At 39.8% G+C, this 15,121-nt stretch overlaps 1 protein-coding gene across 1 annotated transcript in view; it reads left to right on the top strand.

Annotated features, from left to right (window-relative positions):
* Window positions 1–1,194: 1,194 nt before the first annotated feature.
* Window positions 1,195–15,121, top strand: part of kcnq5a (potassium voltage-gated channel, KQT-like subfamily, member 5a) — a gene marked incomplete in the record, with an annotated part of 129,428 nt that continues 115,501 nt past the window's right edge. Inside the window, 1 exon segment of the mRNA XM_042214109.1 lies at window positions 1,195–2,453. Within this exon segment, the coding sequence (XP_042070043.1) occupies window positions 2,113–2,453 (341 nt within the window).

The raw sequence follows: 15,121 nt of genomic DNA, 5'->3' as shown, positions 1-15,121 counted from the left end.
AATTGTTAACCCATTATGTGTCCCCCGAAAAAGGCCTTTTTTGTATAATTCTGAAAATGTACATTATTTTTCACTTTTGGGTAAACTTACCCTTTTTTTAACCTTTGCCAGTTCACCACTTACCTTTGTACCATTTCAAGCTATCCATTCATGGGTTTTTACGACTGGAATTGCAATAAATAACTGGAAAATTTTAGGTGTTCTAAAACGTCTGACCTGTAGTGTATATTCATAAAAAAATGAACATGAAATTACATTTTCCTCTTTTTAAATCATTCCTCCAGCCATGATTTATATCAAAAAATAAATATGAAGAAAACACTTTAACTGATAGGGATAAACCAGAGAGAAAGAAAGAAAGAAAATGTCTTCATGTATGCTCAATCAAATCAATCAAAAGTCAAAACCACGATAAAATGGAAATATTCATGAGAAAATTCAAGAACGTCTAGATCAGGGGTAGGCAACTCCAGGCCTCGAGTGCCGGTGTCCTGCAGGTTTTAGATCGCACCCTGGGTTAACACACCTGAATTAAATGATTAGTTCATTGCCAGGCCTCTGGAGAACTTCAAGAAATGCTGAGGAGTCATTTAGCCCTTTAAATCAGCTGTGATGGATCATGGACACATCTAAAACCTCCAGGACACCGGCACTCGAGGCCTGGAGTTGCCTACCCCTGGTCTAGATAGACGCTGTGGCGCAGGCCATGAAGTGGGTAACCCCCGTACGTCCTATGATTGACCACTAGAGGTCAGGCTTGGATTGGAACTGGAACAAGCCATGTACGCGAATAATAACTGTATTGTTTTTCTAGCTAACGTGGTGGAAACTGATGGCCATCACTTCTACAACTATTACTAATACAAAAGCTGTTAAGTTGGGCCTGAAAATACTTAGTTGTAATTAAATACAAAAGAAGTTAGTGACAAGTGATCAGATAGAAGGTTTAGAGTAAAAAACCATTCAGCTTCAGGGCTACCGAAGTGGAGTTGTTTAAGTTATTATGGCAAGCAAGCAACTAAATAAATAATTAATTACAGCTCTTAAACACATCGTGTACATTTAACTGGATGTATCCAGTAAAGGTGGAAAATAAGGCAGTAGTTCTCCACGGGTCACGTGATCGGTCAGTAGGGAAGAGCGTGACGCAGCTGTTACCAGCAAAGCATATTCTGTTTTGGGCGGAAATAGTTTTGGACCGAGCGGACCATCTTGTCTACAGCTGCTGAGTCCAGTTCTGTTTACTGTAAACTCTGTTTCTCCTAGTATGTAATAATGTTAATGTGCTGTTCATTCTCCTTTAAGTGTAAGCAGTCATTCAAGTTTTATTTAGGCATATGTGTGTAGGTTAATCCTTGCACAGTCTTTAGTATTTCCCTTTACAGGCTACTACTTCATAGTTAACTTCCTCTGAAAGTCTTACCCCCAGAGGGACTTTCTTTCTTTGTAGAAGCGTTTCAAAGAAACTATGTTATTAGCTGTAGATAAGGTATCTTTATTTTGCTATTTGATGCATTTTCTTACATAAACCAAGCACAGTGATCACGCTTTGGGGGGTTATTGGGCAGTTTCATCACCTGCGTAAAATCTGCGTCATCGGTGCATATATATCTCTCTTGACGTTTCTTCGGTTAACATTTATCACCCAGATTGAAAATCTGCTATCGTTCAAGTCCAGATTTACGACATCTAATAATCTCGTGGCGCTGGTGGTGCTGCGCCCTTCCCGTCTGATGCGTAAAAGAGCACCATGACTAGCAGAGCACCGGCAGGCTTCACACACTTTGCCAGAAAGAGCCAAACCGGCGTGAGAGTGAGTTGAGTAACAAAGAGAGTGTGGGAGAACCCTCCCCCCCGTCAAATGTATCGATGGATCCACACCTTCATAACCCAACTCTTCTTCAGCTTCGCGCAGATGGCCAAAGTGTCCAAGCCAGACCGTGAAACTGTTCAGCCAATAGATTAGTTATTTAACTCTTCATCCACTGCTTTGTTGTACTTAGTGTGTAGTGAAAGTCAAAGTAGCCACACACCCTCTGGCCCAAAAGCACTTGGCTACACGTGAATGCCTGCCGGTCTCCCAGCGCACTCCACGCTTGCGCTAGTTATGCCATGCCGCGAAGTCATACCGGCGACGAAAGCGGCGGCAGCGGGATCTGGCTAAAGACCTCGACTGGACGTCGGGGGCAGGACTACCCACTAAAAGATGTGGAGTGCGGACGGCAGACTATGAATAACGTTGTGGGTGTCGGGGACGGTCTCCTGTCTCCAGCCGCGGCAGGTGCGGTGGGAGCGGAGAGGAAACAGGGAGCCCGCCTGAGTCTGCTGGGGAAGCCGCTGACCTACAGCGCGCAGAGCAACCGCAGAAACGCACGCTACCGGCGGCTCCAGAATTACCTCTACAACGTTTTGGAAAGACCGAGGGAATGGGCTTTTGTTTACCACGCTTTTGTGTGAGTACTTATGCTTGTGCAGCACAGAACTAAACACTACAAGTCGTTTAGAATCTCATGTTTATGCTTTCCGATTGAATAGGAGTTCCCCACCTCTGAAAGCTGAATCAGTAAAATATTTTGTTAGGCAGGGATAAAAGTGAACACACAAGATATCAAAATTTGTATTGATTTTTCTGCTGATGATAATGATCAGTTTGGGTCATGATACATTTATATATCACTCTCTGTGGTTTCTTCTTCTCTATGGAAGATGTTCGCATCTTCCTCTAAACATCCAACATGTCAAAAAATCATGTAAACACTTTTTGGTTTAACCTTATTTATCTTGAAGGTCTTATGCCAGTTGTTGATACATTTAAATGGAATGAATATGTTACTTTTTGAATGTGACCACCTGTTGCTCCAGGTGTGCAGAAAAGACTAAGAACACCAAGCTGAAAAGGTTAGAATATAACAAGCATGTGTGCTAGTGTTCAGAAAAAGCAGACATAGTGCAATGCTACTATCCTCCAGGACATTATTGGTAGCTCCAGCAGTTTTTGAGCTCTTTAAGATGATCAGCAGACTGTCAGCTGAAAATGGAAAAATGTAATAACTGCTGCTCCCTTGCATGATCTTGGTTCTTTCATCACTTCTTTCTACAGAGAGTGGCACTGGGAAAAGCCCTGAAGGGACAATTTTAAAGCTGACATGTTGCAGTTCTTAAATTCAAACCAGTCCTCTACTGACCACAGCTTGTTTTTTTCTTCCTTTTTGGTTATTTTTCTGGTGTGAAAATGCTTCATGATCAAAATTTCTGATTAAAAAAAAATAGCATCCAGCTTCCTCTTTCTTCATGCAGTTTCCATTAGCCATGGATTATTGCTAACATTCAAGCAAAGCTTTTCTTGCTCATAGCTGTCAAGATCTAGCTAAACTATCACAATTTGTTGTTCTATTGCTCTTACGAATCCTAGGATGTTTATCAACATGACACACACGTACTGTAAACTGTATCTATTATCCACATCCAACAGTTGTGGTCATATTTTTAGAGAAAGCTTTTTGAGCACTCATATACAGTGACAACCCTCAAAAATTCGTCTCTGCTTTTCCCTTTTTGGTGTGCAGATCACCTGTCAGTAGAAGTGTGTAGGTGGTGTTGGTGCACTGATTATGCAAGGGTTTCTGGAAGTAGCTCTTATTTCACTGTCTGCTGTGGTGGCTGTTGATTCCCTCTGTTAAACACAGGCTATGCAGTAAACCTATGCAACTCGTTCACGCACATACCAGTGTCAGCATGGTTATGGGTACAGATTAAAACACTGGATCCATTCCTTGTGCCAGTCAAGTCCCGTGTGAAGAGAAGGAAGAGGAGCTGTCAGAGGAGGGGCTCCACAGCCGGATGCTGACGTTTTATTTGCACAGGCAGGACAGCTGAGGTCGCAGGGGTTAAGTTGTTACATCTACTCATGACTGCAGCCTCCCACACTTTAGTAGTTTTGGATCAGCTGCACGTATGAAATGATTTAAAAGCCTCAAACAATTTGCTTAAGTGAGATGAAGAGAGCTTTGGAAAAAAAATACTCCTCCGTGTCAGAAAACATGTGTTTTAATGTCCAGTGGTGGAGAAAGAAAACAGAAACCTAACAAAGCAAAAGACAGGGGCAAAAGTAGGTTAAATTACAGATTTAATTTACTTATTGTAAAAAAAAAAAAGCAGGTGTAAAAAGAGGTAGATGCATTAGAACACTGCAAATTTTTGTCGTGAAGAGTCAAAATAAATGTATGGTTCCTGATTAGAATAGCGTTTCATTGATTTAGAGGTAGGCCTGATGATTTTGAAATAATGGAAGTACTTTTGTGCAAATTGAATTTCTAGCCACAAAAAATTGCACTTATTCTTCACGGTTTCCATCAGTGTATTGGAAACGCAGCAGTCAATCAGGCCTAAGTTTAGGCCTGATAGACATTGGGTCTGTGCATTGGTGATTAAAAAAACAAATATATATATATATATATATATATATAAAGCACACAGACATTTTAAAGGTAGCTAGACAGACAACAGCATCAGGCAATACAGCAACAAAATGAGTAGAAATGTGCATGAGTTTGGTGATCTTAAAGGTGTCTTACTGTACAACGCCCATCTGAATGTCAGATTCTCTAATTGCCGCCACCACTTCTGGTGTTAGTCAGTTTTTAGATCTCTTCTCATGTGTAGTTTGTCCTGGGTCATTAACTTGTTGCTCTGTTATCCAAGAAACCTTTGAAGCCTTTGAGCAACACATACATAAACTTAAGTCACTGATCTAAAAGAAAAAAATTTAATCTGAATTAATGAATCTTCAGGCGTAACTGAAGTTAAACTTTGAAGTCTGGTTTTAATTGAATATAGCAAATCACATCTTCTATTGCAAACTCTTCAAATGCGGATAGTTTTGATCCATCTAGACCACAAATGAAAGCTAGTGTGTAAATGCAGCATCTCCCTGCAACTTGTCCACAGTGTGATATAGATGTATGGCTTCACAAACTTAGAATCGCATGGCTTCACACATGTGTTACTCACAAACACATTCACACGTGGTAAGTGATGAACCAACACACAAACAGCACAAAGCGCATGATTTATAAAAGAAAAGTTCCTTTGATCGTTTAATTAGTAAGCACTTATGTTGAAACAGATGCTGCTGTGTGTGCGTGTGCATGTGTGTGTGTGTGTGTGTGTGTAGATCCACACCGTACAGATGCGTAGGAAAACAGCTGAATGGTGTGTGTAGGTATTTGAATTATAAGTATGTATACTACACTTCTTAGGAATCCCTGATGTGCTCCTGATATCTGCTGATGGGCTGCAGATATCAAGACACTGATAAGCATCTGGGCTTATTTCTTTCCAAATAATGCTCCCACACTGAAACACTGCTGGCATTAAGATTCAATCTCTTAATGAGATGGCGTGTGTTGGGCTAATCACATTTGCTAAAATGGGTTCCAGCCACAGTCTGCATTTGTGTTCTATACTCAAAAGATGATTCCTTCCTGTGCATGTGTTTTAGTGTGTATGAAAGTAATGTCTTACCTATTTTTTTCAGATCTATTTATTCATTTTTCTTGTGTGAGTTTAAGATGATACAAGCATCCATGTTTTTGTTTTCGTGTCTGAAAACGAGTTGCAGAAACGCTTCAGAGTTTGTGTGAGATTGAATGAGTCACACATGGTGTGAGTGCAACAGCAATTGATTCCAGGGTCATTTTGGTCTGCTGACAGGTAAAATGTCAACATCGCCTGATGATTTGCCAGGTGGATGGACACCTTCTCTAATGACCAACCTCTGTCCCACTTTATCTTTCAACCAGACTGGCTTGTACTGAGTCGCTTATGCGTTAACTGTTGACTTTAACTGGAACTGGGACACTTTTAATGCAATGTAATATTTACTATAATGGACAAAAAAAATCATTAAATGTTGTATGTGATATACATTGGTCTACCAATGTAAACCTGACTTTAATATTATTGTTTCTCCTGTGTCGCCAAAAAAGCTTGATCTTTTCTTGAGGCAGCATGAGACACCCCACCATTGTCAGACATATCCTTTAGGCACTGGGTAGGGTGTAGCGATTACATGGCTTGGACTTGGGGATGTTTGATCACCTTTGGATGTGGGGAATTTGGAAGTCAAAACCATCCGTGGGGTCTTTGTCATCAGTTTCTGGGATGTTTTTGATACACAGTGGAGTACATTGTCCAGCTGGAGGAAGCTGTTGCTGCAAGGCGGTGCAATTTCTGTTCCTTCCTTCCTTCCTTCCTTCCTTCCTTCCTTCCTTCCTTCCTTCCTTCCTTCCTTCCTTCCTTCCTTCCTTCCTTCCTTCCATCCATCCATCCATCCATCCATCCATCATAAACCTTGCAGTTTTAGGTTTCTGTTTTGTGTGTGTGGTTTGTAAATTAACTTTTAATGTTATCTGCAGAAGGTTAGTACATATCTCAGCATTTTTGGCTACCTACTTGTGTTAAACCATGACAGAATTATAGCGGCAAGAGTGAAAAGGAAAGTTTACAAGATGGCAGTGAGACCTGCTATAATATATGTTTTGGAGACGGTGGCACAAACAGAACGACATGAGGTGGAGCTGGAAGTGGCAGAGTCGAAGGTTGTAAGATTTCCATTGGGACTCACCAGGATGAGTGTATCAGAGGGACAGCTCAAGTTGAGCAGTCTGGAGACAAAGTTAGCAAGGTGGTGTAGTGACAGTTTGGACATGTGAAGAGGAGGTGTAGTGGATATATTTGACAAAGGTTGTTGAATATGGAGCTGCCAGACAGGAGAAAAAGAGGAAGACTTCCGAGGAGGTTGTGTGGATGTAGTGAAGGCAGACATGCCTTTCAGACCTACAGTTAATTTGTCTGCCACCATTTAATGTAGCAAATATGCCTTTGGACTGTTAGAGTAAGCCATATTATGCAGAGAGAACCCATCCAGGCATAACAAAAAGACAGAAAGATTTTCTACTTATCACTGACTTTTTTTGGATGACTTCTTAATCATCTCATGTTGATTTCTGTTTTTTCCCCCTTGTGGTATCAGTGCACTGCCTACTCAGACCTACCATGTCCAAGTTTGGTTGTCAGCACATAGGCAGTGAGTGGAGTGTAGCAGATGCAAAAGAAATACCAGTGTAGTTACTGATTCAACACAATGTCTTATTATGCAACCCAAGGCTGGACAGAGGAATTGTAGTTGCTGGCTATTTATGATGCTAAAAAATAATTACTTATAAAATAATAAATATCTAGTAACTTAGTGTTCAACATGCATATATTGTGGAATATTGTTCCTCTGTAGAAATTAAGAAGAATTCAACACTTGTCTTTGTCTTAGTCTTTGTAATCCTCCTTTAGAAGTACATTGTGGTTAGACCTTAAAGATTTTTGTATTGGAAAAGTCCTTTAGAATCTTTAATACAATAATCATCAAACATGAATTTTATATAATATATGTAATCTCAAACAGTTATTGTACTCAGAGGGTATTTTCTCACTCATGAAACTGCAGGTGCACTGATCAAAAAAAAAATTGCGCTCAGATTTGAAGAACTTAAAAGGAATCCCGAAGAGGCTGCTCTTTGTCTCCTGAGATCATGGTGACATTTGAGACACCTGAGCACATAAAAGGGTCTCTGTGTTTAGGTTCCCTCTTGCTTCCAGGTAGGAAGGAGGTGGTTGGCCAGCACCCAGTGGAAAATGCTGGAAGATGCAAAAGGATCTATTTGATAGGGTGAACAGAAGGAGGGACGTGCGTATGTGGGTGACTGTATAAATACTGTCAGGATGCCATCCGGTGTTTGCATGAGTAGATACAGAGTTGCTACCCTATTAAAGATGTTTGGTGTATGTGTGTGAGCGGGTACTTGGTCATCACTGGGTAATGTAACATATCACAGACACATTGTGTGTCCAGGTCACAAGTTGGCTGTCTGTCTTTCAGGGCCCAATGAAAAGAGGAATAAAGAGGAGGCAAGAGAAGATAACAAACAAACAAACAAACAAAAAACCAACTGTTATCACATAAAGGAAGTGGTGATGTGGGAGGGATTTAAGTTTTGTTTTTTATGCATGAAAACACATATAGGCAGTTTTTTGTCGACTCAGTGTGTTGTAAAAGAAAGGTAACATCTGGCTGTGAAGTGTGATTTCAAAGAGTGAAAAAGAAACAGCACCAGCATCCTGTCTAGACAGTTGGATACTGGCCTGTATGCAAGATTTGCAAACGCAGTGAAAGATGGATAGCAAAGAAGTAATAACTTTGTGAAGGTCATGTCAACAACAGATTTACAAATTATTTGAACAATTTTATTCCTCCAAAATTAAGTGAAAGAACATATTTAGGAGTTAGGCCCAAATGGAGCTATAGAAAAGACACCTTTCACCCGGTGATGTGGTTATCAATTAAATCCTAAGCTTTCTAAAGTAACTAATGCACTGTAACAAACTTTTTCTCCCCTTTTGGCTTTTCTATGCTTCACTGTCTCCTGCTAATATCCGACTTGGAAGTGTATCATACGGACATTTGAGATGAGTGTCGATCTGGTGCAGTCAGTTTTGAAGTAAGTAAATAACAGACAGATTTACTTATATACCACACACTGATTTCCCCTCAAAATGAACAAATTCGATAAAAAAAAGAAACTCTTTAAGCTTCTTAGAGATATATGTCAGTGCTGGACCTATAGTGGTCCACATATAAGTGGTTCCTTCCTGTTCATAACATCTGTTTGAAAAGTTTAATTTTTATTCAGCATCATAAAATCTAGTTGCATAAAATTGAGTGTGTCAGCAGTTAGAGTAACACGTTATAGTTTTATGTTGTTGTGCTGTCACTCAGCTACAACAAAGACCTGTTTCCAAGCCATCTTAAAGTTTGATTCAGAGGCACTGCAGTATTCATTATTTCATAATAAGATGCCTATCGTCTTTTTAATCAACGATCCTCTAACAGCGTATGTGTTAGATAATAGATAAATAGCACCCGACAGTACTATTCCTAAATCCCCAGATTTAACAATCTAGCTAACTGCTGATGTTCGATCCACCTCAATGCATCAGGAATGAGTTACAAAAAAATGTAGGGAGAAATGAGAATAGTTTGTTATTTAAACTGATGATTAATACGCGAAGAATCACTCCTGACACACAATGGATCATCAGAAAATCCCTTTTTCCCCATCGACGCCCACTATTCTGCATGATAACTTGTTTTTGTATTGCTTTTATGGCATTTAATTATCTTATTTATTTGACTCTATTTTGTGTACAGTGCTTTGTAACCGGGCGTCGGTGAAAGACACTTTATAAATAAACACATACTTTCTTACACTCTTACTGCACTTGTAACCCAGAGCATTTCACGTCTTCTGACTGCAAAGAGTATGTAATAATTCCCATGACCATCGGTTTATTTACACCCACCACATATTCTCCTCAGTCTTCCTGTGTTAATCACGCTCGCAAATGTGTTAAAAAAAAAAGAAAGAAGTGAGCTAATTAGTCTGTGCCAGAGTGGAGAGATTTGATGAATCAGACTTTGATGTTAGTGTCATCAGGGAACAAGTCGTCTACATCAGTCAGAGCTCACTAGTGAGAAGAAGATCAGAAGGGATTGCAGTGATAAATATACTGTGACATTCAAGCAGGTCAGACAGCAAGTGTGTATTTCAGGTGTGTGTATGTGTGTTGAATAGGTTGGGAGAGAAAGACATGGAGTGAGAAAAAAATTGCATTTCTTTTAAAGTGCATACTTGTATGTCTGAGTTTCATATGTGTGACATAGATATAAAGAAGGAACAGAGTGAATAGGAGGAGAATAGAGTGTGTATGTGTGTGACCATACGAGTAGGAATGCACTATGTGTCAGTTAGTCTTTTTGCGAGAGCGTGTGTGTGTGTGTGTCCAAATCAATGTATGTCTGCTCGTTAGTCATCCAGCAGTCCTCTCGTACATCAGCGGAGGTGCCACTTTGCAGAGCAGACTGCAGCGCTGATGGATGGAGACAGGCTGAGCTTGTTGGTCCTCTTGCCCACACAGAGTGCACCTCAGTTGGGCACGCATTACACCAGCCTCATTCCCCTGTCGCACACAACTCGGACATTACCCTGTCAACTCTTTTAATGAGAACATGGCTCAAAAGCACTCTCACAAATACACAATCATCCATGTTACGCTCATGTGCACACATGCACCTACGTCACTAAAAATGCACCCGTGCCATTAGAATGATTTAGTATGCAAAGTATATAATATGCATTCTGTATAAAGTTATTATAATTAGATTTAGGAAGTCATTGACCGCCGTGAACTATTAGTATTTTTCTATTTTCTTTATTATTTTATTATATTTTCTCCTACTGTATCATGCTGTTGAGTGACTGCTGCTCGTCAAACACATTTCATTGCAATGCTGACCCTGTGCTAACTTGCATATGACAAATAAAACTGAAAACTGAACTCCATATGCACATGCATAAACATTGATCTACTAATTTAACTTTCGGCAAGGACACCTATAAGTGTATTTGCAGAAATTATTGTTTTAATGTATGATTGTAATATGAATCTGCATCCCTAGATCTTTTGGTGGTCTAGAAAGTTTAAAGTTTAGTTTTTCCCTTTCTTATTTCTTAGTTTTTAGTCACCATTGCATGTTTCACATCATCAAAAAATATATACATTAGACGAAGAGCAAATACTAAATGCAGTTTTCCAATTAATGATTTAATTTGTTAAGGGAAAAAAAGTTATCCAAACCTAACCGGCCCCATGTGAAAAAGTAAGTGCCCTCTACATCTATCAGTTGGTTGCGCCACCCTTTTGACTGTGGGTGTGACTTTAAAAATAATAAGTGCTGTGTTAGTTTTATATGTAATGGGACACCAACCATCCACAGAACATTTTCCTGAAAGTCTTGGCAAATGTGAAACAAGCCTTTGTGTTCTTTTTGGTCAACACTGGTTTCCGCCTTTTACCCAGTGTCCTTCTCATTGTTGAATCGAGAACACTGACCTTAACTGAGACAAGTGAGGCCTGCAGTTCTTTACAGGGAGTGCAGAATTATTAGGCAAGTTGTATTTTTGAGGAATAATGTTATTATTGAACAACAACCATGTTCTCAATGAACCCAAAAAACTCATTAATATCAAAGCTGAATGTTCTTGGAAGTAGTTTTTAGTTTGTTTTTAGTTTTAGCTATTTTAGGGGGATATCTGTGTGTGCAGGTGACTATTACTGTGCATAATTATTAGGCAACTTAACAAAAAACAAATATATACCCATTTCAATTATTTATTTTTACCAGTGAAACCAATATAACATCTCCACATTCACAAATATACATTTCTGACATTCAAAAACAAAACAAAAACAAATCAGCGACCAATATAGCCACCTTTCTTTGCAAGGACACTCAAAAGCCTGCCATCCATGGATTCTGTCAGTGTTTTGATCTGTTCACCATCAACATTGCGTGCAGCAGCAACCACAGCCTCCCAGACACTGTTCAGAGAGGTGTACTGTTTTCCCTCCTTGTAAATCTCACATTTGATGATGGACCACAGGTTCTCAATGGGGTTCAGATCAGGTGAACAAGGAGGCCATGTCATTAGTTTTTCTTCTTTTATACCCTTTCTTGCCAGCCACGCTGTGGAGTACTTGGACGCGTGTGATGGAGCATTGTCCTGCATGAAAATCATGTTTTTCTTGAAGGATGCAGACTTCTTCCTGTACCACTGCTTGAAGAAGGTGTCTTCCAGAAACTGGCAGTAGGACTGGGAGTTGAGCTTGACTCCATCCTCAACCCGAAAAGGCCCCACAAGCTCATCTTTGATGATACCAGCCCAAACCAGTACTCCACCTCCACCTTGCTGGCGTCTGAGTCGGACTGGAGCTCTCTGCCCTTTACCAATCCAGCCACGGGCCCATCCATCTGGCCCATCAAGACTCACTCTCATTTCATCAGTCCATAAAACCTTAGAAAAACCAGTCTTGAGATATTTCTTGGCCCAGTCTTGACGTTTCAGCTTGTGTGTCTTGTTCAGTGGTGGTCGTCTTTCAGCCTTTCTTACCTTGGCCATGTCTCTGAGTATTGCACACCTTGTGCTTTTGGGCACTCCAGTGATGTTGCAGCTCTGAAATATGGCCAAACTGGTGGCAAGTGGCATCTTGGCAGCTGCACGCTTGACTTTTCTCAGTTCATGGGCAGTTATTTTGCGCCTTGGTTTTTCCACACGCTTCTTGCGACCCTGTTGACTATTTTGAATGAAACGCTTGATTGTTCGATGATCACGCTTCAGAAGCTTTGCAATTTTGAGACTGCTGCATCCCTCTGCAAGATATCTCACTATTTTTGACTTTTCTGAGCCTGTCAAGTCCTTCTTTTGACCCATTTTGCCAAAGGAAAGGACGTTGCCTAATAATTATGCACACCTGATATAGGGTGTTGATGTCATTAGACCACACCCCTTCTCATTACAGAGATGCACATCACCTAATATGCTTAATTGGTAGTAGGCTTTCGAGCCTATACAGCTTGGAGTAAGACAACATGCATGAAGAGGATGATGTGGACAAAATACTCACTTGCCTAATAATTCTGCACTCCCTGTACATGCTGTTCTGGGTTCTTTTGTGACTTCCTGAATAAGTCGTTGATGCACTCATGGAGTAGTTTTGCTATGCTGGTCTCCACCTGGGAAGGTTCACCACTGTTCAAAGCTTTCTACATTAATAGGTAGAGGCTCTCACTGTGGTTTGCTGGCTCTGTAACCCTTTCCATAGATAGATGTCAATTACTTTGTTTTACAACAGTTTCTTTAGATTGTGCCAAAATGTTCTGTTTTTTGAAATCTTTTAGTCTACTTCACTTTGTCAGACAGGTTCTGCTTGAGTGAGGGTCACTTCACACATGTACTATTCACTTTTCCCCTTCACACACAGAGGGCTCAATGCTTTTCCCCTCAGTGACTCCTTTCTTTGTGCCCCTGAAAGTCAAAACAAGAATTATGAGTTGTGCATAGGAGTATAGCCACGAGGGCCAACGTGTGAATATTTCAGTAGGTTTTCTGCGTATGTCAGGCAGTTCAGTCTTGTCTGTGCACTTTTTATGATCATATATACACATAAAGTATATTGTGGCAAAAACATAAGAGGCAGCTCAAGCCAACACATACTGTGAATAATTTATCAGTGTAGTCATACACATCTTTCAGTGGTGACACACTGATTCAGACAGAACAGTATTAGCTCACCCATATTGGTAAGTTTCCCTCGAGAAAGAATAACAGGTGCCTGCTTCATGTCTTTCTTTGTTTCACGTGGGACTTTGCCATCACAGACAAATAATTAGAATTGGAAGAAAGTGCTGAAAGTTGAAACAGAGACATGGAAGAGTAGAGAAAAAGAAGGAAGGTTTGGCTGAGAAAAGAAAAGGTGAAGAGCAAGCAGGAATTTCACTGAATGACGAGACAGTGATATGTCAATAAAATACCTGCTAGTTAATTGCCCTTGATGGACTTGTTGTACGTAGCTGTACTAATCTGCTTGTATTCTGGCCTTTCAATAAAACTAAACAAGCAAAATGAAGATATCGCAGTCTGGTTGGGAACTGTTTTGTATTTCCATGATATGTTTTTTATGTTTTTTATCCTGAGCTGAACACATAATATGCTTGCCAATTGATTTAAAATTTAGCTTCTAATGTTCTGCTAACAACTTCAGTTACACTGGGTTAGATTGTTACAATCAGCTGATTCAGACAATAACTTTAGTGAAGCCTGCAAAAATTTCACTATTAAAACTTGTCAAGTTACAGGCCCTCAGAGCACACAGGGCAAGTTTGAAACTTGGTGCTTGGCTATGTTGATGTCTTTTTCCCTACATTTTTAAGTTCTTGTTGTGTCTTAAGCACTGAAGCTAGCCATATGATATTTTCCAGGTTGAAAAACAATTAATTAATAGCTTCACTAGAGGGAAAACAGGGCAGCGCTAAATTATTTATTTATTTACGTATGCTTTTGGTGACTAATTACAAGTGGCTGCAGTGAACAGCTGGTCACCCAGACATTGGGGAACCACATTTGATTGCATGGCAGTTGCACAGGTCCCCTGGTGGGAGGCAACCTGTCTTCACACTATTGCAGACTGACAGTAGTCACTCTGAGACAGAGGCAAGTTTACAAAGAGTTGCTGTTTTATTTCTAAACAGATTGTCAACAGATTACAATCAGTCATTCTGCACTGACGAACCCACTCACATGTGTCTGTGCAGCAGAGGACTTGGTGGCCAGCTGGTTGTATTCTGGTTTAATTTCCATAATGTAAAAGCAAGGTTGCCTATGCCATTTTGCAGTCAAATTGCCATTCTGCAACATCTACAATTTATAGAGGGATTTCTGAATTTCTGTTTCAAATCTATGAGATCCAGGCTGGACTCAGAATGTAAGCAGTCAATGTGAATTTCTATTTAGTGTAAAGTTCTTTCTTTAAAGACAGCAATAAATTTGCAAATTTTGCAAATTTGCAATTTTTGCAAATTTATCACCATTAACAGCAGCTGACTGCAAGTGGGCAGACCTGGTCCACATCTTCAAAGCAAACATTTCAAAGGCTTCAAGATCGCAGATTGCACATGGTGGCGTAAATTTTGCTGTGCTGTAGTTTACAGACAGTTTTTTCCAGAGCTGGGGAAAAAGCTCTGTAAAGTGTTTCTGTTTATAACCACAGTATGTAATTAAATTTGTTCATGTGCTATTGTTAAAAATAAATTCTCAGAATCTCTGAGGCTGAGGTACCTTTTCATGAAAGACTCAGATACATGTGAATTTGTGTTAGCAGCCAGGTGAGATGACTCCACAAATGCAGGATTCTGAACAAAGAACACACCAGTTTTATTGCAATATAAACAGTATATATATATATATATATATACTGTATATACACAGTATACATGTATACTGTGTATATATATGTATACTGTGTATACTGTGTATATATTAGAGATGGCACGATACCACTTTTTTATGTCCGATACCGATACCGATATCATAAATTTGGATATCTGCCGATACCGATATGAATCCGATATAGTGTTTTTTAATCAACAAAACTGTTTTTTAAATATCTTGCT

The sequence above is a fragment of the Haplochromis burtoni genome, unplaced genomic scaffold (assembly GCF_018398535.1).
Source record: "Haplochromis burtoni strain Fernald_Lab_line unplaced genomic scaffold, NCSU_Asbu1 Contig_518, whole genome shotgun sequence".
Classification (NCBI taxonomy): domain Eukaryota; kingdom Metazoa; phylum Chordata; class Actinopteri; order Cichliformes; family Cichlidae; genus Haplochromis; species Haplochromis burtoni.
The sequence above is the reverse complement of the archived record's forward strand: the minus strand, read 5'-3'. Positions and strand labels throughout refer to the sequence as shown.